The 24,318-nt window shown below is 40.0% G+C and overlaps 1 protein-coding gene across 3 annotated transcripts in view; it reads left to right on the top strand.

Annotated features, from left to right (window-relative positions):
• LOC124233770 (protein phosphatase 1 regulatory subunit 36-like) overlaps positions 1–18,283 on the top strand; it is a 39,127-nt gene extending 20,844 nt beyond the window's left edge. For all 3 annotated transcript variants that reach the window (XM_046650959.1, XM_046650957.1, XM_046650960.1), the window contains 4 exons: positions 16,108–16,150; positions 16,470–16,648; positions 16,735–16,926; positions 17,470–18,283. In XM_046650959.1, coding sequence (XP_046506915.1) covers positions 16,108–16,150; positions 16,470–16,648; positions 16,735–16,926; positions 17,470–17,683 — 628 coding nt within the window. In that variant the 3' untranslated portion in view covers positions 17,684–18,283. The remainder of the gene's footprint in view (positions 1–16,107; positions 16,151–16,469; positions 16,649–16,734; positions 16,927–17,469) is intronic.
• Positions 18,284–24,318: the final 6,035 nt, after the last annotated feature.

The raw sequence follows: 24,318 nt of genomic DNA, 5'->3' as shown, positions 1-24,318 counted from the left end.
CACCTTCCACTTTGAATAGCAACTACAGTTATCCTGTTGTGTAATATACCAGTTTGATTAACCATTCCTTTTGTGTGGTTTCAGTTTTTCCCCCTTATAATATTTCTGCATTGAATATCTTTATATAAATTACTGTGTTCATTTGGGCTATTTCCTTATGGCTTATTACCCAGTGTACTACCTAGAACGCATGAACAGTTTTATAGCTCTTGTTACATATTGCCAAATTGTTCTCCAAAAGGGTTAAAATATTTCATATTACCATCAGCAATAAGCATACCTAGTTTTATTAGTTTAATTCTTTGTGTGTGTATGTGAGGAAGATTGGCCCTGAGCTAACATCTGTTGTCAATCCTCCTCTTTTTCTTGAGGAAGAGTGTCGCTGAACTAACATCTATGCCAATCTTCCTTCACTTTGTGTGGGATGCTGCCCCACAGCGTGGCTTGAGGAGCAGTGCTAGGTGCACGCCCAGGATCTGAAACTGCGAACCTGGGCTGCCAAAGAGGAATGCACGGACTTAGCTGCTATGTCACTAGGTCAGCCCCAACTTTAATTTTTTTTTTTTTTAAAAAGATTGGCACCTGAGCTAACAACTGTTGCCAGTCTTCTTTTTTTTTTCTTTCTGCTTTTTCTCCCCACCCCCCCCCCCCACCAGCATGTAGTTGTATATTTTAGTTGTGAGTCCTTCTAGTTGTAGTATGTGGGATGCCGCCTCAACATGGCCTGATGAGCGGTGCCATGTCCGCTCAGAGAAACGTCCCAGAGAAACCCTGGGCCACCGTACCACTCAGCCACGGGGCCGGTGCCTTAATATTTTTGATCACTTAAAGGCATATAAAAAACTTAAAGATATTTTATTTGACTTTGCATATCATTCGGGACTGTGGAGTCTGTGCTGTTTTTCTGTGTAAAATAATTTGCCTGGTCCTCATTTAGTTTTAACCATTTATCAAGTGGGAACTTGGAATTTGTATACATAATTTAGGTTTCATATAGCAGGCATTGGCCGTTTGTTTTTCTACTTTGTTGCTTTCCTTTTGCTATTTATGTTTTTACACATTATGAAAGTGTTTTATTTATTTGAACATTTCCACCTTGTTTCTGATGCTATTTGATGGTCATACAAGCTAATTCCTGGGTTCAGTCTGTTCACTCCTGGGTTAAACACTTTGCCTTTCTTTCTTAGTTTTTAAAAATAGGCTTTAAAACGGGCCGGTCCTGTGGTGTAGTGGTTTACTTTGCACACTCAGCTTTGTCAGCCCCAGGTTTGCTGGTTCGAATCCCAGGCACAGACCTGCACCCCGCTCATGGGGTGTCCCATATACAGGGTAGAGGAGGATTGGCATGGATGTTGGCTCAGGGAACATCTTCCTCAAGCAAAAAGAAGAGGAAGGTTGGCAACAGATGTTAGCTCAGGGCCAATCTTCCTCACAAAAAAAAAAGAGGATCGTTAAAAAATGTTAAAGTCTTTGATCCATTTGAAATTTGTTTATCAGATCTGATGAGCAGTGAATCTAAGAAATTTTTTCTTTGCTAATATCCAGCTTTCCAATAATATTTACTGGTGATTTTTTTTCTACTGTAACATTTCTTGCTTATTAGTGTTGAATTTTTCTACTATTTTAACCCTTTGGGGAATTCTTATTGAGTTTTATTGATCAGTTTTTTGGTTTTAAACACAGAACTATATGGTTAGTATTTTGCTTTGCTTTATTCAACACATGATTGCATGCCTGCTCTTGGTAGTTGTGCTGAGTGCTGCGTGCAGAGAAAGCACTCTCCGCCCTCCAGGAGCTAAAGTCTAGTGGAGTCGTCAGGTGACTGGGCACAGGCACGATGGAGGTTTAGACAGAGACGGCGCCCACCCCCCCCCCCCCCCACCCAGGGTGAACCCCAGGGAGACTCTCTGTGGAGCGCAGGCAGTGAGCAGGGCTGCGATGGAGGAGCTTCAACAGCTGAAACCAGGACCTCACTCCTCTTACCTTCAGAGACCTTGCATTTGGCGAGCTTACCTGTTTGAGGTAAATTTCACTATTAGTCATATCTGCCGAGAACCTTTCCCTGTATATTATATTAAAATCTGTACATTAGCTTAGGAAGTAGTGGCGTCTTTACTATGCTGAATCCTCTCAAAAAGCTGTAAGGTGTATTCTCTATTTATTTGTGTCGTTCTTTATTTTGTCCATTAGAGTTTTACATAATAATCTTTGAAGAAGTTTATGTGGTCCTAAGTTAGATAAGCACTCACGTATTTAATTTTTTATACCTATGTGGAGTTTTGGTTTATTTATTATTATTATTTTTAAAGATTTTATTTTTCCTTTTTCTCCCCAAAGCCCCCCCAATACAGAGTTGTGTATTTTTAGTTGTGGGTTCTTCTAGTTGTGGCATGTGGGATGCCGCCTCAGCATGGCCTGATGAGCGGTGCCATGTCCGCGCCCAGGATTCAAACCAGCGAAACCCTGGACGGCTGAAGCAGAGCGTGCAAACTTGACCACTCCACCACGGGGCGGCCCCTATTTATTTATTTTTAATTAGACAAATTCTTCATGAGCATATCACGAGGGTAAAAAGTTCAAACAATAGTCCTGTATTTAGTTGGTTTGTAGTTAGTTGGTAGACAGAGTTAAAGATGAAAGTCTCGGACGCCCTCCCCCTCGTCCTCTCACTCCCCTCCCAGAAGTACTGTTGCTTCTGATGTGGTCTGTGTCCTTCTGGCTTCCTATCCAGTCATACAGTTGCACTTTCCTTGTTATTGTTAATATGTGTAGTACGATAAGGCGGTATGTGTCATTCTGAAACGTGGTTTTTTCACCTACCAATTTTGGATATCTTTGAATATCCGTACACATAGATCTACCAGATTCTTTGCAAGAATGGAATGGTTCTTAAATTATGGATATTTTGGATTTATTATAATTGACTGATTATCAGTTCCCCTGTTGGTTCATGTTTGGTAATATATTTTTGATGATAAAAATATATAAGAATGCATTTGGCTTTATCAATTTATGTTATAACCTGTGACACATATGTTAAACACATTTCTTACCTATATAAAATTAGAGTTTATTTCTTTGAATTTTCTAGTTATATAATCATATCATCCATAAATGTGGTTTTTAGATTTAATTTTTTTCCTAGAGCCATATTTTTAATTTTTTAATTAGCCATAGGTAGTAGCATTTCTTGTAACTAATTCCATTAAAGAAGTGACTGAAGTCAACCTTACCTTTTTCTGTTTTAAAAGAGAATAGCACATGCTATTTATTTATTATGTTGACCCTTTGTTTAAACAGTGAACTATCATGTCAGGAAAACAATTCAGTGTTCCCCTATATGTTCAAATATAGTTTTGTTTTTCCTGTTTATAAAATTGATCCGTAGTCATGGAAAAAATTAAACAATACAGAAAAAGGCAAAGGTAAATCTGTGAAATACCATCACCAAAATAACTTGTCAACATTTTCTTCATTATCTTTCCAGAAATCTCTGTATACACACTCACACACAATTTTACATAGATAGAATTTTATTCTTCTATAACATTCCATCTATAAGATATATATAATAATATACCTACTTTATAGACTGATTTTGAAAATTAAATCATACAATACACCTAAAACACTTAGAACCCTCCCTGGCATGTAGTATGTGCTCAGTGTATGTTAGCTATTATTATTTCATTTTTATTGTTATTACTACTAATTGTCTACAGTAAATATAGCTCCACAACATCCTCTTTAAAGGCTTCTGGTATTCCAAAAGTATTTTACTTATTGATGAACAGTTGAGATGTTTCCTTTTTAAATATTATGAATACACTATGAACTTTCTTATACCTGTATTTTATGTACTTGTCTAGTTTGTCCTAAATTCCTTACAGTAGAATTCCTGGGCCAAAGAGGATGCATGTTTAAATATGACACATTATGTTTAAATTTTAAAAGTCTTATTCAAGAACAGGTATTACTTTTTTTTTCTTTAAGCTTTTTTTTTTTTTTTTTTGAGGACATTTAGCCCTGAGCTAACATCTGCTGCCAATCCTCCTCTTTTTGCTGAGGGAGACTGGCCCTGAGCTAACATCCATGCCCACCTTCCTCTACTTTTTATATGTGGGATGCCTGCCACAGCATGGCTTGCCAGGTGGTGCCATGTCTGCACCCGGGATCCCAGCCGGCAAACCCCGGGCCGCTGAAGCGGAATGTGTGCATTTGACCACTGTGCCACCGGGCCAGCCCAAGAACAGGTATTACTATGGACAAGAAAATAAATGGAAAAACCGGTAATTTGTTAAAGTGAAGGGAGTATGTGTGATTTTTAAAATGCCTTGCATTATCAAAAAGTCATTGGATCTTTTGAGGTATAGAAAATGATATTTACTGTTTTCTAGTTCTCACTTGAGGCTCTTTGATTTGTCCCCATTTCTTTGTTACAATCTGAGAACCTAAAAACCTTAATGAATTCTGTATTTATACTTTGCTTTCTCATCCTATTTTTCCAGTTTCTTTTACTTTATTTTTTATCCTTACCCTATCCCTTACGAAACCTTTTACTTTATCTGCCTTTTGATGTCTTTCGTGTGAGCTTGGATTTCTACCCTTCCACATCGTGAATTCTACAACTATTGCATGTAGTCAAAAATGTTTTCAGTTTTTCTGAGTCTTGAATCCTTTTTCTGCTACCTACGAAAAAAAAAGTCAGGTTGGACAGAGACAGTATTGGGTTAATAACTTCCTTCTTTAGTTGGAGTAGATTTTCTCCAAGCTTCTCCAGGGTCTAAGGGGCAGGCATATATTCTCTCATTTCTCCTTGGCTGTTTGTAAGGACCTACGTTGGTCTGTAAAGTTTAAAAACAAAAATGTATATGAGGTTTCTCTCAAATGGGACTTGATGTTTATTGATATTTATATTGATATATTTTCAGTTCAGCCTCATTTTATTTGTTTTTTGGTTATATTTTGGCCTTGTTGGCCATTTATCTTCCCTTCACCCTTCTTGTCCATGGTGGTAGACACACTTGATCCACTTCCCACGTCCGCCGTCTCTGATTCACTTTGTGTGATTTCCCATGATTTGGGAACGCCCTCTTAATGCATCTCCAGCAACATTCGTTCTTTATTTTACATCAATTCTGCTCTTCAGAGATTTTGCTGCTGTGTGCAGCTCTTTTATGGAGTTGACAAGTTTAGCACTATCTTCCAGCATGGCAGCCACGAAAACGTGCCACTCAGTTCTGCTACGATGGGGGGCATAATTGACCAGTTGCTGCGCTCTCCATCTACCACCAGGCATGCACAGAGGCCACACTTCTGGGGGACTGTCTCCAGCCAATGTCTGAGTGCAGTAGGGATGCTAAAGTAGGCCCATTTCTACTAAACATGGGACTCCTCTGGTGGATGCCTTTTGCTTGAGGACTTCCCTTTGGCCTGGTCAAAACTTTCCTAGTGCTACACTGCAGTCTGAGACTCTTCCTACCCCATCTGTCCCGCCTTTCCTCTTTCCTTCACCGGAGTCAGACCTGCATCCCAGTGTGACAGCTCTTCTTGCCTTCTCCAGTCTCTCCTCATTTCCTGTCACAGTTGTTTTCTCCAATACATCTCTTATATGTCTAATCCCATCTTGGCATCTGCTTCTCAGAAAACCTGAGCTAACATATCCAACATTGTAGCATTTTTTTGCAGTCATTATTTTATTTTGTATCTTTTAAAAGTATAGTGTATCCTCATCTTTTTATGCATTTAGCTTCCTACAACCTGTTCCTTCTTATAATAATGCTCCTAAATCAGTGTTTTTCAAACTACAGGTCACAACACCTGATTAGATCTTGCAATTAACTCAGTAAGTCCTGGAGAGAATAGAATAGAATAAAAAAAAATCAGAGCACGTCATAGGCTAAGTATTGTTTAAGGAGACTTTTGTTTCAGTGTGTGTGTACTGGGATGTCAATGTTAAATATGTTTCTTGTTCTGTGTTACAGTCAAAAACGTTTGGAAGCCACTGCCTTAAAGCATCCTTTCTACACCTTATGTTTTCATGAGAATGCTTTTGGTTAAACTTTTGAAGCCGTGAGATAATGGCATTCCCTGTCAGCCAACAGTTCAATTTAGGCAGCTGTGTTGATTTGGAGGACCATTTGTGTATATTATTGAATTTTCCCTTTATTTTAGACAGTAAAAGTGGAAAATGGGGAATTCTGCTTCTTATAGCATTGTTAATTCAAATCTAGAACCGCTGAGCATCTGTGGAGAATCTTTAGCTAGAGTCAGATGTTCATGGGCATTAAGTGCGCCAAGCGTGTCTCTCTGCAAAGGGCAAGAATATGTATAACATTATGGAATTATTTCATTTAGTACCTCTAACAGGTGAGGTGTAGCAGTAGATGCAATAGAGAGATATTTAAAATTGAGGATTGAAATTTCAGCATCAAAAAACATTCCTGTGAGTTCATTGCCACAAGATTCCCCCCCTACAAGAAATGCTCAGGAAGGCCCTCATACCTGAAAAAAAAAAGAAAGAAAGAAAGAAAAGGGGTTGCAAAATCTGAACAAAGGAGATAAGTAGAAAGACAAAATCAGAACATTGCAGCTCTCCATCAGAACAGGTTAGCAAATGCTTAAGTATAACGTTAAAGATAAAGGGAAGGGAAACACCAAGAATAAATATAATCTTGTCATTTTAACCACTAACTCACAACACAAGAAGAAAAAAAGACGTGACAGTAACAACCTAGAAGGGGAAGAGGACAGGGATAGAACCAACTTAGTCTAGGGAAAGAAGAGGCCATCAGAAAATGGACTGTCTCATCTATGAGATGTTTTATACAAACCACATGGTAACCACTAAATAAATAATTAGAACAGAGACACAAATTACAAATAAGAAGAACACCAACATAGAAAGCTACCTAACTGAATTGGTAGTCCGAAATTCACGGGACAAGAAACAAAGGAAATGCAGGAGAACTGGAAAATGAGCAATAAAATGGCAGCATTAGGCCCCCACATTTCAGTAATCACTCTAAATGTAAATGGGCTGAATTCTCCAATCAAAAGACACAGAGTGGCAGGATGGATTAAAGAAGAAGACCCAACAATATGCTGCCTCCAGGAAACACACCTCAGTCCCAAAGACAAACACAGACTCAGAGTGAAGGGATGGAAGATGATACTCCAAGTGTGAACACAAGAATAGTGAACACAAGAAAGCAAGTGTTGCCATACTTATATCAGACAAAGTAGACTTCAAGGCAAAACAGGTAAAGAGAGATAAAGAGGGGCAGCTTATAATGATAAAAGGGACACTCCATCAAGAAGACGTAACACTTATAAATATATATGCACCCAACACAGGAGCACCAAAGTACATAAAGGAGCTATTAATGAAACTAAAAGGAGATATCAAGAACAATACGATAATAGTAGGGGACCTCAACACCCCACTAACACCAATGGATAGATCATCCAGACAGAAAATCAACAAGGAAATTGTAGAATTAAATGAAAAACTAGACCAGATGGACTTTACAGATATATATAGAACACTCCATCCAAAAACAGCAGGTTACACATTCTTCTCAAGTGCTCATGGAACATTCTCAAGGATAGACCATATGTTGGGAAACAAAGCAAGCCTCAACAAATTTAAGAGTATTGAAATAATATCAAGCATCTTTTCTGACCGTATGCTATGAAACTGGAAATAAATTACAAGAATAAAGCTGGGAAAGGGGCAAAGATGTGGAGATTAAACAACATGCTACTGAAGGACAAATGGATCATTGAAGAAATTAAAGGAGAAATCAGATATAATCTGGAGACAAATGAAAATGAAAACACACTGTACCAGCTCATTTGGGATGCAGCAAAAGTGGTCGTAAGAGGGAAATTCATCACAACACAAGCTCACCTCAATAAACAAGAAAAATCTCAAATAGGCAATCTCAAACTACACCTAACAGAATTAGAAAAAGAAGAACAAACAAAGCCCAAAGTCAGTGGAAGGAGGGAAATAAAAATTAGAGCAGAAATAAATGAAATCGAAACAAAAAAGACAGTAGAAAGGGTCAGTGAAACAAAGAGCTGGTTCTTTGAGAAATAAACAAAACTGACAAACCCTTAGCCAGGCTCACCAAGAAAAAAAAGAGGGAAGACTCAAATAAATAAAATCAGAAATGAAAGAGGAGAAATCACAATGGATACCACAGAAATACAAAGATCATAAGACAATACTATGAAAAACTGTATGCCAACAAATTGGACAACCTAGAAGAAATGGATAAATTCTTAGACTCTTACAACCTCCTAAAACTGAATCAGGAAGAAATAGAGAACCCAAATAGACTAATCATAAGTAAAGAGATTGAAACAGTAATCAGAAACCTCCCAAAAGATAAAAGTCCAGGACCAGATGGCTTCTCTGGAGAATTCTACCAAACATTCAAAGAAGATTTAATACCTATCCTTCTCAAACTATTCCATAAAATTGAGGAAGAAGGAGCACTTCCTAACACATTCTATGAGCCCAACATCACCCTGATCCCAAAACCAGACAAGGACAATACAAAGAAGGAGAACTACGGGCCAATATCACTGATGAACATAGATGCAAAAATCCTCAACAAAATTTGGGCAAACTGAATACAGCAATACATTAAAAAGATCATACACCATGATGAAGTGGGATTTATACCAGGAACACAGGGATAGTTTAACATCTGCAAGTCAGTCAATGCGATATACCACATTAACAAAATGAGAAACAAAAACCACGTGATCATCTCAATAGACACAGAGAAAGCATTTGACAAGATCCAACATCCATTTATAATAAAAACTCTCAATAATATGGGTATAGAAGGAAAGTACCTCAACATAATAAAGGCCATATATGACAAACCCACAGCCAACATCATACTCAATAGGCAAAAACTGAAAGCCATCCCTCTGACAACAGGAACAAGACAAGGGTGTCCACTCTCTCCGCTCTTATTCAACATGGTCCTGGAGGTTTTGGCCAGAGCAATTAGGCGAGAAAAAGAAATAAAAGGAATCCAGATAGGCAATGAAGAAGTGAAACTCTCACTGTTTGCAGACGACATGATCTTATATATAGAAAAACCCAAAGAATCCATAGGAAAACTATTAGAAATAATCAACAGCTACAGCAAAGTTGCAGGGTATAAAATTAACATACATAAATCAGTAGCATTTCTATACTCTAATGACAAACTACCAGAAAAAGAATTCAAGAACACAATCCCATTCACAATCGCAACAAAAAGAATCAAATACCTTGGGGTAAATTTAACCAAGGAAGTGAAAGACCTATACAATGAAAACTACAAGACCTTCCTGAAAGAAATTGATGATGACATAAAGAGATGGAAAGACATTCCATGCACATGGATTGGAAGAATAAACATTGTTAAAATGTCCATACTACCTAAAGCAATCTACAGATTCAATGCAATCCCAATCAGAATCCCAATGACATTCTTCACAGGAATAGAACAAAGAATGCTAAAATTCATATGAGTCAGCAAAAGACCCCGAATGCCTAAAGCAATCCTGAGGAAAAAGAACAAAGCTGGAGGCATCACAATCCCTGACTTCAAAACATACTACAAAGCTACAGTAATCAAAACAGCATGGTACTGGTACAAAAATAGGCACACAGATCAATGGAACAGAATTGAAAGCCCAGCAATAAAACCACACATCTATGGACAGCTAATCTTCAATGAAGGAGCTGAGAACATACAATAATGAAAAGAAAGTCTCTTCAACAAATGGTGTTGGGAAAACTGGGCAGCCACATATAAAAGAATGAAAATTGACCATTCTTTTTCACCATTTGCAAAAATAAACTCAAAATGGACCAAAGACTTAAAGGTAAGACCTGAAACCATAAGACTTCTAGAAGAAAATATAGGCAGTACACTCTTTGACATCAGTATCAAAAGGATCTTTTCAGATACCATGTCTTCTCAGACAAGGGAAACAGTAGAAAGAATAAACAGATGCGACTTCATCAGACTAAAGAGCTTCTTCAAGGCAAGGGAGAACAGGATTGAACCAAAAAGCACCCCACCAATTAGGAAAAAATATTTGCAAATCATATATCCAACAAAGGCTTAATCCCATAGTATATAAAGAACTCACACAACTCAACAACAAAAAAATCAAACAACGCAATCAAAAAATGGGCAGGGGACATGAACAGACATTTCTCCAAAGAAGATATATGGATGGCCAATAGGCACATGAAAAGATGCTCATCATCACTGATCATCAGGGAAATGCAAATCAAAATTACACTAAGATATCACCTTACCCCCGTTAGAATGGCTAAAATAACCAAAACAAAAAGTAACAAATGCTGGAGAGGTTGTGGAGAAAAAGGAACCCTCATCCACTGCTGGTAGAAATGCAAACTGGTGCAGCCACTATGAAAAACAGTATGGAGATTTCTCAAAAAATTAAAAATAGAAATACCATATGATCCAGCCATCCCACTACTGGGTATCTATCCAAAGAACTTGAAATCAGCAATTCAAAGAGACCCATGCACCCCTGTCTTCATGGCAGCATTATTCATAATAGCCAAGATGTGGAAGCAACCTAAGTGCCCATCGACTGATGGTTGGATAAAGAGGATATGGTATATATATATATATATATATATATATATATATATATATATACACACTGGAATACTAGTCAGCCATAAAAAAGGATAAAATGGTCCCATTCACAACAACATGGATGGACCTTGAGGGTATTATGTTAAGCGAAATAAGCCAGACAGAGAAAGACAATCTCTCTATGACTCCACTCATATGTGGAGGATAAACAAACACGTGGACAAAGAGAACAGATTAGTGGTTACCAGGGGAAAGGGGGTCAGGGGGTAGGCACAAAGGGTGAAGTTGTGCACCTATAATATGTGCACCTATAATAATGTATAATTGAAATTTCACAAGGTTGTAAACTATCATAACCTCAATAAAAAAAAAAATTCCTGTGGTCCAAATATAGGAGGCCTTTGCAGGTCCCTGGAGCTGTTGGTAGGACGTCAGCTTGTTACAGACCCCGCTATTTAGGAAAAGGGATATTTTCTCTTGACAAAATTTTCAAGAAAGCTATTAGAAGAAAATTAGAGTCAGCTTCACAATTTTCTGTTCAATCACTTGTAAAATCACCTTTTCTCAACATTAACTCTAATCTCTTTTGTCTTCAAAGTGTCACTTCAAATTGAGAAAACTGGAATTTGAGGTTTGTATTTGTCAGCTTGGGCTACCGTAACAAATTGCCACAGACTAGATGGCTTAAACCACTGGAATTTATTTTCTCATAGTTCCCCAGCTGAAGGCTGCAAGTCGGAGATCAAGATACCGACATGGTCAGGTTCTGGGGAGGGCCCTCCTCCTGGCGTGCAGACAGCTGCCTTCTCGCTGGGGCCTCTGTGGTGGAGATAGAGCCCTAATCTCTCTTCCTTCTTCTTTTTTTTTTAAAGATTGGCACCTGAGCTAACAACTTTTGCCAATCTTCTTTTTTTTTTTTAATTGCTTTTTCTCCCCAAAGCCCCCCACTACATAGTTGTATATTCGAATTGTAGGTCCTTCTCATTGCAGCATGTGGGATGCCACCTCAGTGTGGTCTGATGAGCAGTGCCATGTCCGCGCCCAGGATTCGAACCAGTGAAACCGTGGGCCACTGAAGCCCAGTACGCGAACTTAACCACTTGGCCACAGGCTGGCCCCTCTCTCCCTCTTCTTAAAAGGAACAAATCCCATCATGAGGACCCTACCCTCATGATCTCATCAAAGCTAATGACCTCCCAAAGGCCACACCTCCAAATACCATCACACTGGGAGTTGTTAGGACCTCCACATACGAATTTGGGGTCGGAGGACACAGACATTCAGCCCATTACAAGGTTAAAAAAACAACTACTCAAAAAAAAAATTTTATTGCCCATACTTAATGTTTAATCTTTTTTTTTGTGAGGAAGATTGTCACTGAGCTAACATCCGTGCCAATCTTCCTCTATTTTATGTGGGATGCCGCCACAGCGTGGCTTGACGAGCAGAGCTAGGTCCATGACCAGGATCTGAACCGCAAATCCTGGGCTGCTGAAGTGGAGCGTGCGAACTTAACTGCTACACCACCAGGCTGACCCCCTTAACGTTTAATCTTTAAAAACATATATATTGCAAACTAATTTTAGGATAAAAAGATCAAACTATTAATAATTATATCATAATTAGAGACATTATTGTATCTTTTAGTTCCCTGGGTATAGAACCTCCACTTAAGTTATTATACTTTTACCAGTACATTTTCATTACAATGTAATTTTTATGCAAATTTTAAAGGAACTCATGGTGTTTGAAAGTAGGTGATTGCTTCAGTTTCGCACCAGCTCATTTCCAGGAGATGTTGTCTTTGGGCCATTGGACGCAACATCGCCTGCTTTCCACCTGCCTGTTGGATGGCAGTGTGGAAAAGAATCAGTGTGGAGCTCTCCACCCACCATTCACACAGCAAATTCCGTTCAGGTCAAAGAGCTGAACAGAGGATATCGAGGAAAACAGACTACAGCATGTTTCTCCTGTAAAAGTTCTTAACTGACCACGGGTGTTGATTATGTTCTTGAATGGAGCTCTTAATGTTCTTTTGGTTGTTTCTGTCTAGGAGAAGATGAGGACAATGTTTTTGCCAGTTATGAGTTATTGACTGATTTTAACATAGTATTATTTTACTTCCTCCCTCGAAATGTGAATATTCTCATGAGAACATTTTCGTGTGTATTTTCTGACTTTTCTCTCTAATACATGCACACTTAAAATTGGACTAGAACACCTTATGCCATTTAACTCTGGAGTTAAATTAAGGATTCAGTAGAACCACCAATTAGGGGCTGTTCATTTCGTGCTTTCATGTTTCGTGAGAAGTAGGAGGACGTGCCTTTTTCTTCTGACTACATCTGTGACGCCCTGATATCACAAAGCTTTGGCAAAATTTTGATGAACATGTTCGGTGAAAGCTCTCTGTGTTTCCAGGATAGATAAGAAAACCTCCTCATGGTGCATGCCCTAGAGTTAGATCTGTCCTTTGGTTATGGCCAATTCTGGCTCCACTCCCACCTCTGCTTTAGGACTCATACCCTCCTCTTCTGCTGTCAGTGTAGCTGTCACCTGACGGCGGACCAAAGAGGCTGGCGGTGCGGGTGAAGATGGGGGGAAAGGGGTCTCTGAAGCTCAGGTGTGTAAATCATCCTTACCCCGTTCCCCACCTCACCCCCAGTCACGGGCACCAAGGCCTCTTTCCCCTCCCCCAAGCACATTCCTTTGAAATTTCTCTTCCCCTCTGCAGAGCATGCTTTGACTCTGATTTAAACCTGATTTCACTTAAAGCTGCAAGGAGCAAATGGGAGCACAGCTTTTTTTCTCCCCAGCCCAGAACCGCATGGGCTTGGCCTAGGCTTTGCATGCCTTCAGGAAAGACTAAAAATGTGCTATACTTTCCTCATTTTGGTTTAGAGCTAAGTGTCTTATGTAGTAAGAAGGAATAAGAAAGCATCATACCAGGCCACAGAAAATCTCTGGATTCACCACCAGGCTGGCTTTTCCCTCTTTCCTTCAGATTCTGCCCTCACAGGTGGAATGCACAGCGTCTCTGCTGACCAGCACGGTAGCCGTTTGCCACGTTGGCTGTTGAGCACTTGGAATGTGCTGGTCCATATTGAAATGTGCTGTAAGTGTAAAATATACACTATACAAAAAAGTTTTAAAATGAATAAAATATCTCATTAATAATTTTAAAATGTTGATTACATATTGAAATGATAATATTTTGGGGGTTTGGATACAATAAATATATTATTAAAATTAATTTTACCTGTTTCTTTTTACTGTGGCTACTAGAAAATTTTAAATTATATTTGTGGCTTGCATTATATTTCTATTGTGCTGTTGTGCTGTTATAAATCCTGTTTCAATTCGTAGAGGATTTGGGGGCCTTAAATTTGTTATTTATACTCAGTAAACTTCTAAATTTATGATCGATTTATAATTATGGTGTACTTAATATAAGAATTATAAGATAAAAAAAGGAAGGAAGAAAAGAAAATGGCTCAAAATCTACCATCAAGATATGAATTTGCAGATTTAAACTGTGAGGTCCCCAAATGTCCTCATTCTCTGCCTCCGTTTCCTGGCCTCATTTCCGTTTCATATGCAGAGCCAAATCCGAGTGGGACGAAGAAACCCGCCACCCTCTGTGTTTCATTTCTGCAGTGCGCCTGCGCCGGTTTGCTTTGGGCTGGAAGAGAGAAAGAAGTCCTAGTTTTATGGCAACTTGAGGAAAAGGGGAGGAGGTTCATGGTACCTTCTAATGTTTAAAAAAAGAGTGAAAGAAAAGAGAAGGAGAGGAAGTGTGTGTTTCCTGGGCAATCATTCTGTCGTTTCACAAAACCTTGCTAAGATGGTGCTGCTTTGGGTTGTGCCAATGTAAGCGCTGCTCTGAACCTCCCAGAATGCAAGCTGACTTGGTATTCCAAAAACAGGGTCTGGTGGTGTCTGCTTCAGCTTGGCAGGTCTGCCTGGTCTCTGGTTTCAGCTGGCAGAGGCCATGGAAGAGCGGAAATTCCACATGTGCACCCCGTCAGGTTGAGGCTTCAGGTGGCACAGAAGGACTCTGAGGCTTGTCCTGAAAAGTTTCTGATGGGCTCTGTGGCTTAATATTTTTATCTGCAAAATATGCTAAAGGAAAAGCTTGTTTCCCTAGTGTTCTGGTTATGAAAATAAATGTGGAGATCTGACAGGCCCGAGTTTTAGTACAGACTCTGCACCTAATTAAATATGTCTTTGAACTTCAGTCTCAACCTCAGTTTCCTCAACTGTAAAGTGGGAATAACAATACTGACTACATCATAGGGATCTTATGAGAACTAAATATGATAATCAATGCAAAGAGCTTAGCATAGTACTGGGCGCATAGTCCACACTTAGTAAATGCTCACTGTAATAACTATTGCCTTAATTCTTTGTTGACTTGCACACGAGTGTGTAAATGAAGAGTCTGCAGGAAGGGAGGGACCTACTCCAGTAAAAGCTGACCCACCTCTTCAGTGGTTCCCCCAAATAGAGGGCTAGTTTGGGCCCATATGGACCATGAAGTCTCTGTGAGAAGGCTGGAGTCCTGAGGGGTTTGAGTCGTGTTCCCCAGACCCTGGGAGTTCAGGGCAGTTCTGGAGCGTTTGATACCGAGGCCAATTCTAGGAGTCAGTTACTCTGAGGAAGGCCTAAGCAAAAGCAGAAGCAAACCCAGGATCAACCTTGGAGTGCCCTGGGTGCAGCCTTGGTCCCCAAGACTGATCCCGTGACTGCAGGTGCACAGCCCTCGCCATCAACTCATCAACTCTCAAGTCCTCCCTAGGCCATGCCTGCTTTCCTAAGGCTGGGAATCAGAATCAGAATGGCCTGTGTTGGGGAGGGGAGGCCAGGGTCACTAAGCATGCCCATGCCAGTACAGTATCCTTAGCATTGAATTTGTGTTGCAAGAACTCTTGGGCCAATGCCTGCCTTTAAGAGACAAGGCTCAGTCTACATACCTCATTCGGAAGGAAGAGCTCACTACTGTCCCAGTCAATTGCATGGCATAGACATTTGTCCATTTTGTTTCTGTTTCTTTTTGCACTCAATAGCCATAACCCTTATTCAAGATTTTTTCTTTTTCTTCACTTTAGACTTACCTTCTAGTTCTTTACTTCCATACCTCGTCTTACCACTTCACCACCTTTCCACTCCCCTCACCTCCCCAACACTCAGATCACCAGAAGCATTTGGAAAAATACATTTCCTCGCTTGCTTATCTTAAATTTATATTGATTAAGTTTTGACCAAACACTCTAGGGGTTTTGATCTGGGTAACCTAAGAAGTTGAAGGAAAAGATATTGGGACTCATCATCAATGACTTTTGATCGTATTTATGTGGCTAAATAGTCTTGGGCCTTTTGAAGATAAGGGCTTATTACCTGGATCCCTGAAAAATTGTGCCTCCCTCTCAACCAATGGTTGTGATTTGTTGTGTTGCAGGGAGAAAATATCAGATACACAAAAAGACTGGAAGTTCTTTGAGGTAAGTCACTTACATTTTGGGGCTTCTCTCTTTGGTGTGAAACATGACGTATAGCAATAACCAATAGCTGTTTGTCAAGCACTTATTTTTAGTGAATATTCTTTCTAAAAAGCATGCTAACAAGCTGCATACCACACCTTAAATTTTTGGCCTGATTTTACTCCTGCAAAGGTGAGTACATGTGTAATTTTCCACAGCTTTTCAGGAACTTTGAGAAATTGGGTCATCTGGGTTTACGTCTACTTAGCAGTGTTCTAAAGACAGGTGGGAGCTTTTCATCTGGCTGTGGGTTGTGATTCTTGTCTCTTTTCTGTTGTAGTCCTTTTTCACTTTCTGTACATATGTAGCTTGGATTGTCTTCCGACGTCAGCACTTCGTGGAGATTGAGGAAGAAATAGGGAGGCTCTTTCGTACCAGTATGTTCAACATCCCTCGAAGGAAGCGAGAGGAAGAAGAATCAGGAGGGGAAAAGAAACGCATGACCTTTGTACAATTCAGGTATGATCTTTTGACTTTCCTGAGCTCAAGGGCATTTCTAGAAAACAAGATGATGTGATCCAAATGTCACCTTTCTTTCCCCACAGGAGAATGATGGCAAAGCGCCCAGCAATTAAAAAAGCCATTAACATGCGCTCTCCAGTCATGTCAACTCTGCTGCCATCTCTCAGAGAAAAGGCTCAGAGTATCTTTGAGAAAAAGTATCATCAAGGAAGCATCAAACTCCCAGCCCAGATGCAGGAGCACATGGACAGTCTGGACTCTGTGCCCATGCCAGTGTAAGTGGCCCGAGGAAAGGGAAAGGGGAGCCTGAGCATCGCTGCCCAGGTTGGGCCTGGGAGGGGCAGGGGCTCACATTCCACGCCTCTGCCAGACGGGTGCACACAGATGGAAGCACAGCCTTTCTCCCCACCCCCTGCTCCTCTCCACCTGTTTCCTTTCCAGGGCAGCTCTTGGTGCACCCATCTAGACTAGAAAAAATTACTAGAAAGTTATGCTAGACTTCAAATAGTTCTAATTTGGAGGAGTGAGTAGCAGACTTTATAAGGCTGATGTTTTTCCGTTAGAAGAATCATCTTTGGGAAATGTGGGAAGGGGCAATACAAAATCTTGCTGTGGGCTGAGGTTTTGAACCCATAATTAAGAGCATAGTGGTGGTTCGTAGAAACAGGGGAATGTTCAAAGAAATAAAATAAAAATAGGTGTGTGTGTGTGTTTGTGAGTCTTAGCTTTAGTACACACACACCCACACACACACACACAACCATTCACCTTAGTCTTTGGCCTCACTGCTTCAGCTCTGCCGATAATTCTTTTCACAGAGTTGGCATCCTGGGGGAGCCTCGATGTCTGTTCAATCCCCATACTCTTCTCCCCCTTGAACCAGAAGAAAACATGAAACCATCTGGGAGACATCCTTCCCTGGTAGAAAGAAATAACATGAAGATTCAGGATACACTGGACTTAGTCATGAGAGCACTATCCTTTCAAACAACATTCCCGAAACAATCTGGCACATTCCATTTCTGGAACTAAGTCTCTGTGTTTGAAGTAAACTACTTTGACTTAATCACTTTATGTAGGACTAATATTTGTTGTTATTAAACTTTTAAAATTGTTGAAATCACTTTGCTAAAAGTTCAACAATAGACTATTAAAGAATTCCAGAAATCTCTTGCAAAGCTCATTTTCCTGTATTTAATAGTTTGCTTTGCTCTTTACTTACTTCCTTGGCTTCTCTGTGACTATTTACAGTAATGTATTAAAACTTTTAGCCAATGTTCTAGTGCACTAGTGAAAAAACATTCTGTTTATTCATTTCTAAGTTCATTTTTGCTTTATGAGAGAGTATCTTTGCCACATTTGAAAACAAAATTTCATAAAGAGGCAAATTAGAATGTTTTTAACATTAAATCTCTTTCTATGGCTATATTATTGTTGGCACTGGGATATAAAGTGTATCTGACTTATTTAAAAGCCTTTTTAGCATATATGCTTCATTCATTCTTTCATTTGTTCATTTAACAACAAATGCATATTAAGCCCCTGCTCCCTTCAAGCTGTGTGCTGGGTTATGGAGGGAAAAATGATCGTCAAGACAGAGACCGTATCCTCCAGGTCTGGGTGGTAGAGAAGACAAATCAAATACATACCTGCTCACAATACAGTGCTGGCATGTGAGAGGCCACAAGTGAGCTAAAGACCAAGGGCCCTGAGAGGACAGGGCGGAAGAGCTGTCACTTCCAGGGGGCCCTGGAGTGTTCTGACTTGAATGTGGCTTCTCAGGGGTAAGGTGGCACTGAAGGGGGACTTGAGTCAGAGCAAGAACACATGCAAAGGCACAGAGATGAAAAAGTGTGCCTGGTGACTGAGGAATGGTAAGAGCAGGGTGCATGCGTGCCATAGGGTGCATTAGCAGAGCGAGCTGGAAAAGCCAGCTAAGCCCTGGATGTCCCTCTAGGGCATGTGTTGGATGCTATCTGGAGGCAGTGAAGATCAGGAATCACTAATGAAACCAGGTGGAATACTGTACTGAGGTGCTGATCATAGAAGTTTATCATTTAAAAAGTCCTGTAGGAGTTTAGCCAATTAAAACAACTGGACTGAATTTATCTTTCTGTGGCCACAGTTTTATCCTCAAACTTCAAAATCCTTCTTTTAGCATTTAGCTAAAAATTCATTCATTTCAGAAAAAACTGGATACTTTCCCAGATTTAATATCAAGAGCAGAGGAACACCAGCTCCAGCCGAGTGATAATGTGGAGCAAATTCTGTGATACATGCCCTGCCTTCATTCGCTCATTCTTTAGTATCCAGGTCAATTCCTGTTACAGCTGCCAAGTTTTTATGAAAATCCTGGACTATGAGCTAACCTTTGTTGGACTTTTTATTTATGTAGAGAATTTTGTTATAACCCACTCTGTTGTTACAAATTTTTATCTAGAATATGTTGACATGGTTTTATTTTTATTTTTGTTTTTGTTTTTTGGTATTTTAAAAAATAAAGCCTGGGAATTGTCAGACTTCTGTAACTGTCTTGGCTAGAGCGCTGGGCTTTGCTCTGTTCTTCTCTGGACTGTGAAGCTTTGGTGTACTTCATTTATTAATTTGTTCATTTGTTTATTTTTTCATTCTGTACATTACTGTATTCCCACCCTGTGCTGGGCACCACATGATGCTGGGAATTCAGTGTGGAAAAAATGTAGTCTGCTCTGACTTGGCACTGACAGTCTCGGGGAAGACAGACAGGAGAAGGGGAAATCATCCTTAAGGAAGTGACATTTAAATCTGAGACTTGAAGACATATAGGAGTTAGAGAGGTGGGAAGTAAGGAGGGGACTATTCCTGACTGTATCAGCTATCTATTGCTGTGTAACAAATTACTGCAAAACCTGGTGGCTTAAAACAGTAACATTTATTCTCTTAGAGTTTCTGTGGGTCAGGCATGCGGGTGCAGTTTAACTGAATCCTCTGACTCTCAGTCTCTCAAAACATTTCAATCAAAGCATCAACCAGGGCTGAAGTCATCTAAAGGTTCAACTGGGGGTTGATCTGCTCCCAATATGACCCAAGTGATTGTTGGCAGGGTTGTTTCTTATAGGCTGTTGGACTGAGGACTCAGCTCCTTGTAAGCTGTTGGCTCAATGCCTCCCTAATTCTTTGCCACGTGAGCCTCTCCATAAACAGCTTCATCAGAGTAAACAAGTAAGAGAGTAAGAGAGTGCAAGCAAGACCGAAGTTACAGTCTCTTACAAGCTAATGTTGGAACTGATATTCCATCACTTTTGCTCTATTCTGTTCATTAAAAGTAAGTCACAAGGTCCAGCCCACTCTCAAGGGGAGGGGACCACACAAGGCCGTGAATACCAGGAGGTGAGGATCATTGGGGACCATCTTAAAAGTCAGCCTGCCACTCTGGCAGAGGAAACATGAAAGTCTTGAAGCTGGAAGCAAAGTTCTTGAAGTTGCTGAAATAAGGTTTTTGTGGGTCTAGAGAGGAAGGGTAGAAGGATGAGATATGTAGCTGGAGAACAGGCAGAAGCCCTATCATGGAAGGTTCTGTGAGTGTATTAAGGATACGCTTAAGATCAACGTGGGTTCTTGCAATGCAGCTGTGCAGCTTGCACAAAGGCACTCGCGAATGGGGTGGATGGGGACTGAAATCCAAATGCACTTCTTTACTGTGTTCTGGATCTTTCCAGAGGGAATCCCTTTTTGTAATTCACAAAGAAGCAGCCTTGAATCTTTGATGGTTTCTAAGCAGGTGCATTGTTAAAGCTTACCCAGAGGGTTTTTTTATATGAAATATTCAGCAATTAAGAGAATGAGAAGATAAGCCACAGGCTCAGAGAAAAATTTGCAAACACGTATCTGAGAGAGCACTTGTATGCAAAATATATAAAGCAGTCTTAAAACTCAACAAGAAGAAAAAAAAACAAGCCAATGAAAACATAGGCAAAAGATATGAACAGAGACACCTTACCAAAGGAAAGATGCACTTGACAAATGAGCATGTGAAGAGATGTTTGACACCATTTGTCATTAGGGCATGCAAGGTAAAAAAGCAATGAGATACCACTACACACTTATCAGAATGGCTGAAATCCAAAAAAACTGACAATGCCAAATGCTGATGAGGATGCAGAGCAACAGGACTCTTATTCATTGCTGGTGGAAATCAAAATGGTGCAGCCACCGTAGAAGACAATTTGGAGGTTTCTTTAAGATTCTTAACTTTCATAGGAAAATGTAAGGGACCCAGGTAGCCAAACCAATCTTGGAAAAAAAGAACAAAGTTGGAAGACTAACATGTTCTGATTTCAAAACTTACTACAAACCTACAGAAATCAACCCTGTGTCTTACTGGTATAAAAATAGACATTTAGATCAATGGAATAGAATCAAGAATCCAGAAATAAATCCATACATTTATAGTCAATTGATTTTTGACAAGGGTGCTGGGACAATTCAATGGGGAAAGAATAGTCTTTTCAACAAATGGTGCTGGGACAACTGGATATTCCCATGCAAAAGAATGAAGTTGGATCCCTACCTTACACCATATATAAAAGTTAGCTCAAAATGGATCACAGGGGCCGTCCCTGTGGCAGAGTGGTTATATTCACATGCTCCGCTTCAGTGGCCCAGGGTTTTCCTGGTTCAGATCCTGGGTGCAGACATGGCACCGCTCATCAAGCCATGCTGAGGCGGCATCCCACATAGCACAACTAGAATATACAACTATGTATTTGGGGGGGGGGGGGGGGGTTCTATGGGGAGGAGAAGGAAAAAAAAAGGATTGGCAACAGATGTTAGCTCAGGTGCCAATCTTTAAAAAAAAAAATGGATCATAGATCTAAATGTAAGAGTTAAAACTAGAAAACTCTTAGAAGAAAACGTAGGAGTAAATCTTCATGATCTTGGGTTAGACAATGGTTTCTTAAATATGAATGACACCAAAACGCAAGCAACCAAAGAAAAAACTGATAAATTGGACTTCATCAAAATTAATAACTTTTGTGTTTCAAAGGACACTATCAAAAAAGTGAGGGTGATGGTTGTATAACTCTTTCACTATACTAAGAAAATTGTACATTTTAATGGTAAATTGTATGACATGTGAATTCTATCTCAATAAAGCTGTTATAAAGAAAAAAGTGAAAACACGATCCACAGAATGGGAGAAAATATTACAAATCATATATGTGATAAGGATCTAGTATTCAGAATAAGTAATAGACTCCACAATAAAAAATAATAATCCAATTTTAAAATGGGTGAAGGATTTGAATACAAAGAAGATATACAAATGGCCAAGAAGCACATGAAAAAATACTCAACACTCAATTAGGGAAGCGCAAATCAAAACCACAATGAAATACCATTTCACACCCACTAAGATGGCTATGAGCAAAGACAGACAAAACAAGTGTTGATGAGGATGTGGAGAAATCAGAACTTTCACAGCATTGTTGGTGGGAGTGTAAAATGACGCAGCCACTTTGGAAAACTGTCACTTCCTCAAAATGTTAAGCATAGAGTTACCATATGACCTAGCAATTCCACTCTTAGCTATATACCCAAGAGAATTGAAGACATATGTTTACACAAAAACTTGCACACAAATGGTCACTGAGGCATTATTCCTAATAGGCAAAAAGTGGAACAACCCAAATGTCCAACAATTGATGAATGGATAAAATTTGGTATATCCATGCAATGGAATATTATGCAGCCATATAAAGGAATGAAGTACTAATTCATGCTACAATGTGAATGAAGCTTTAAAACATCATGCTAACTGAAAGAAGCCAGACACAAAAGGCCCCATATTCTATGATTCCAATGATGTGAAATGTCCAGAGTAGGGAAATCCATAAAGACAAGGTAGATTAGTAGTTGCCAGAGGCTGAGGGGAGGAGGGAATGGGGAGTGACTGCTAAGAGGTACAGGGTTTCTTCTTGGGGTGATGAAAATGTCCTGGGATTAGATAGTGCTAGTGGTTACAGAACTTCATGAATACACTATCTCTAAATGGTACACTTTAAATTCACTCCAATAAGTGAATTATAAATTTAAAAAACAGGAAAGTCTGAGAAACCACCACATGACAACTAAATATAGTGTAATGTCCTGGATGGGATACTGAAACAGAAAAAGGACACTGGGAAGAAATTAAGGAAATCCCAATAAAGAATAGTTGTAATTAATAATAACGTATCAATATCGGTTCCTTAATTGTGGCAAATGTACAATACGAATATAAGATGTTCGTAATAGGGGGAATTCGGTGTGAGGTATACAAGAATTCTCTATACTATCCTTGCAATTTTTCTTTAAATCTAAAACTTTTAAAATAAAAATTTGATTTTAAAAAAATGTTCAGCTATTACTTATGTATAGCAGCTGATCATGTGGCTATGGAGGTGGACAACATGCAGTTCTTCATTCATGTTACTCTCTGGGCAGAAAGGGAAAGATAAGACATGAACATGCTCAAAAAAAGAGGCTAGGAGTCAGAAATCAAGAAAAACAGTGCAATAGGGCTTACAGGAGAGAGCGTATCAGGTCGGGAGCTTGAGATGTGAGTATAGAGATGGCTCTTGAAGATGGAAGGAGCCTGGATTGGCAGAGATGGAGTGCGGGTACCAGGGAATGCTTCTCCGGGTGCTCACAGGGTTCAGACCTGAAAACGGGGTGGCGATGAGGCCTTGTGCAGTTGAGCTGGACTTGGGGTGGTCATGGGAGTAGCGAGGACTTCTCCTTTGCCAGGAAAGATGGGGTCTTACTGCCTGACCTTTTGCAGGCAGATGCAGAAGTGTTTTTTTATTTGGACTTTGTTTTAAGGCTGCCCCCTCCAGGGTCCTATAACGTTTGAACCATCAGCCTGCCCACTATGTCATCGTTTCCATCTTTACATCTGCTTTGAGCTTCAGTTCCATCAGAGAGACAAATCATCCTATTTTGACTTGGCATATGGCATTCTGATCTCTCAGCTAATTTTTATATCAAGAAAGAAAAATAAATTTGACTCCCCCAGGCCCATTACCATTCAGCCCTCTTCTCTGAACAAGTTTCAGGTTGCAGAAAGCAAGCAGTTTCACGGGACTGAGAGCACAAGGAAAACTGTCCTCTGGTTGAATTTGCACAACGTCTCCAGAGCGGTCTGTGTCTGGCCCGGGTTCGTAAGCTTGTTCTCTGTCTCTGAGTCTGGGCGCACGCTGGTGGCTTTCTCTCTGTGGGGTGATGCCTGAGGCAGTCTAGGTGAGCCATGCCAAGCGGCTTGGTGTCCAAGAGTACTTCCTCTGCACCTTGGCCCCCCTCCTCCTTGTACGGAATGATTTGTTCTCATTTTCTTTACTTCTCCTACCTCTAACCCAGAGGCTGAAGCAGAGCAAAAGAAGAATGCCTCAGCCCTCAGGTTGAGAAGTCAGGCCACACCGAAACCTGGCACAAGAGTGGCCACCGAAACCTGGGACCTTCTCAGGAGTCACCTTTCCCTCCCCTGCTGGCCAGTGTCAGAACGTGGGAGCTAAATAGATTCGAAGTCCTAAGTCTGTTTGTGGTTGCTCCCTTATCAACCCATACTTCTCTTAGAAATAATTTTTAATGAAATCATTCCCCAAATTTACACAAGTAATCCTATTCAGTGTAAAAAAAATCCTTAGAAA

The sequence above is a fragment of the Equus quagga genome, unplaced genomic scaffold (assembly GCF_021613505.1).
Source record: "Equus quagga isolate Etosha38 unplaced genomic scaffold, UCLA_HA_Equagga_1.0 220_RagTag, whole genome shotgun sequence".
NCBI lineage: Eukaryota > Metazoa > Chordata > Mammalia > Perissodactyla > Equidae > Equus > Equus quagga.
This window is presented reverse-complemented; position numbering and strand designations above follow the sequence as displayed.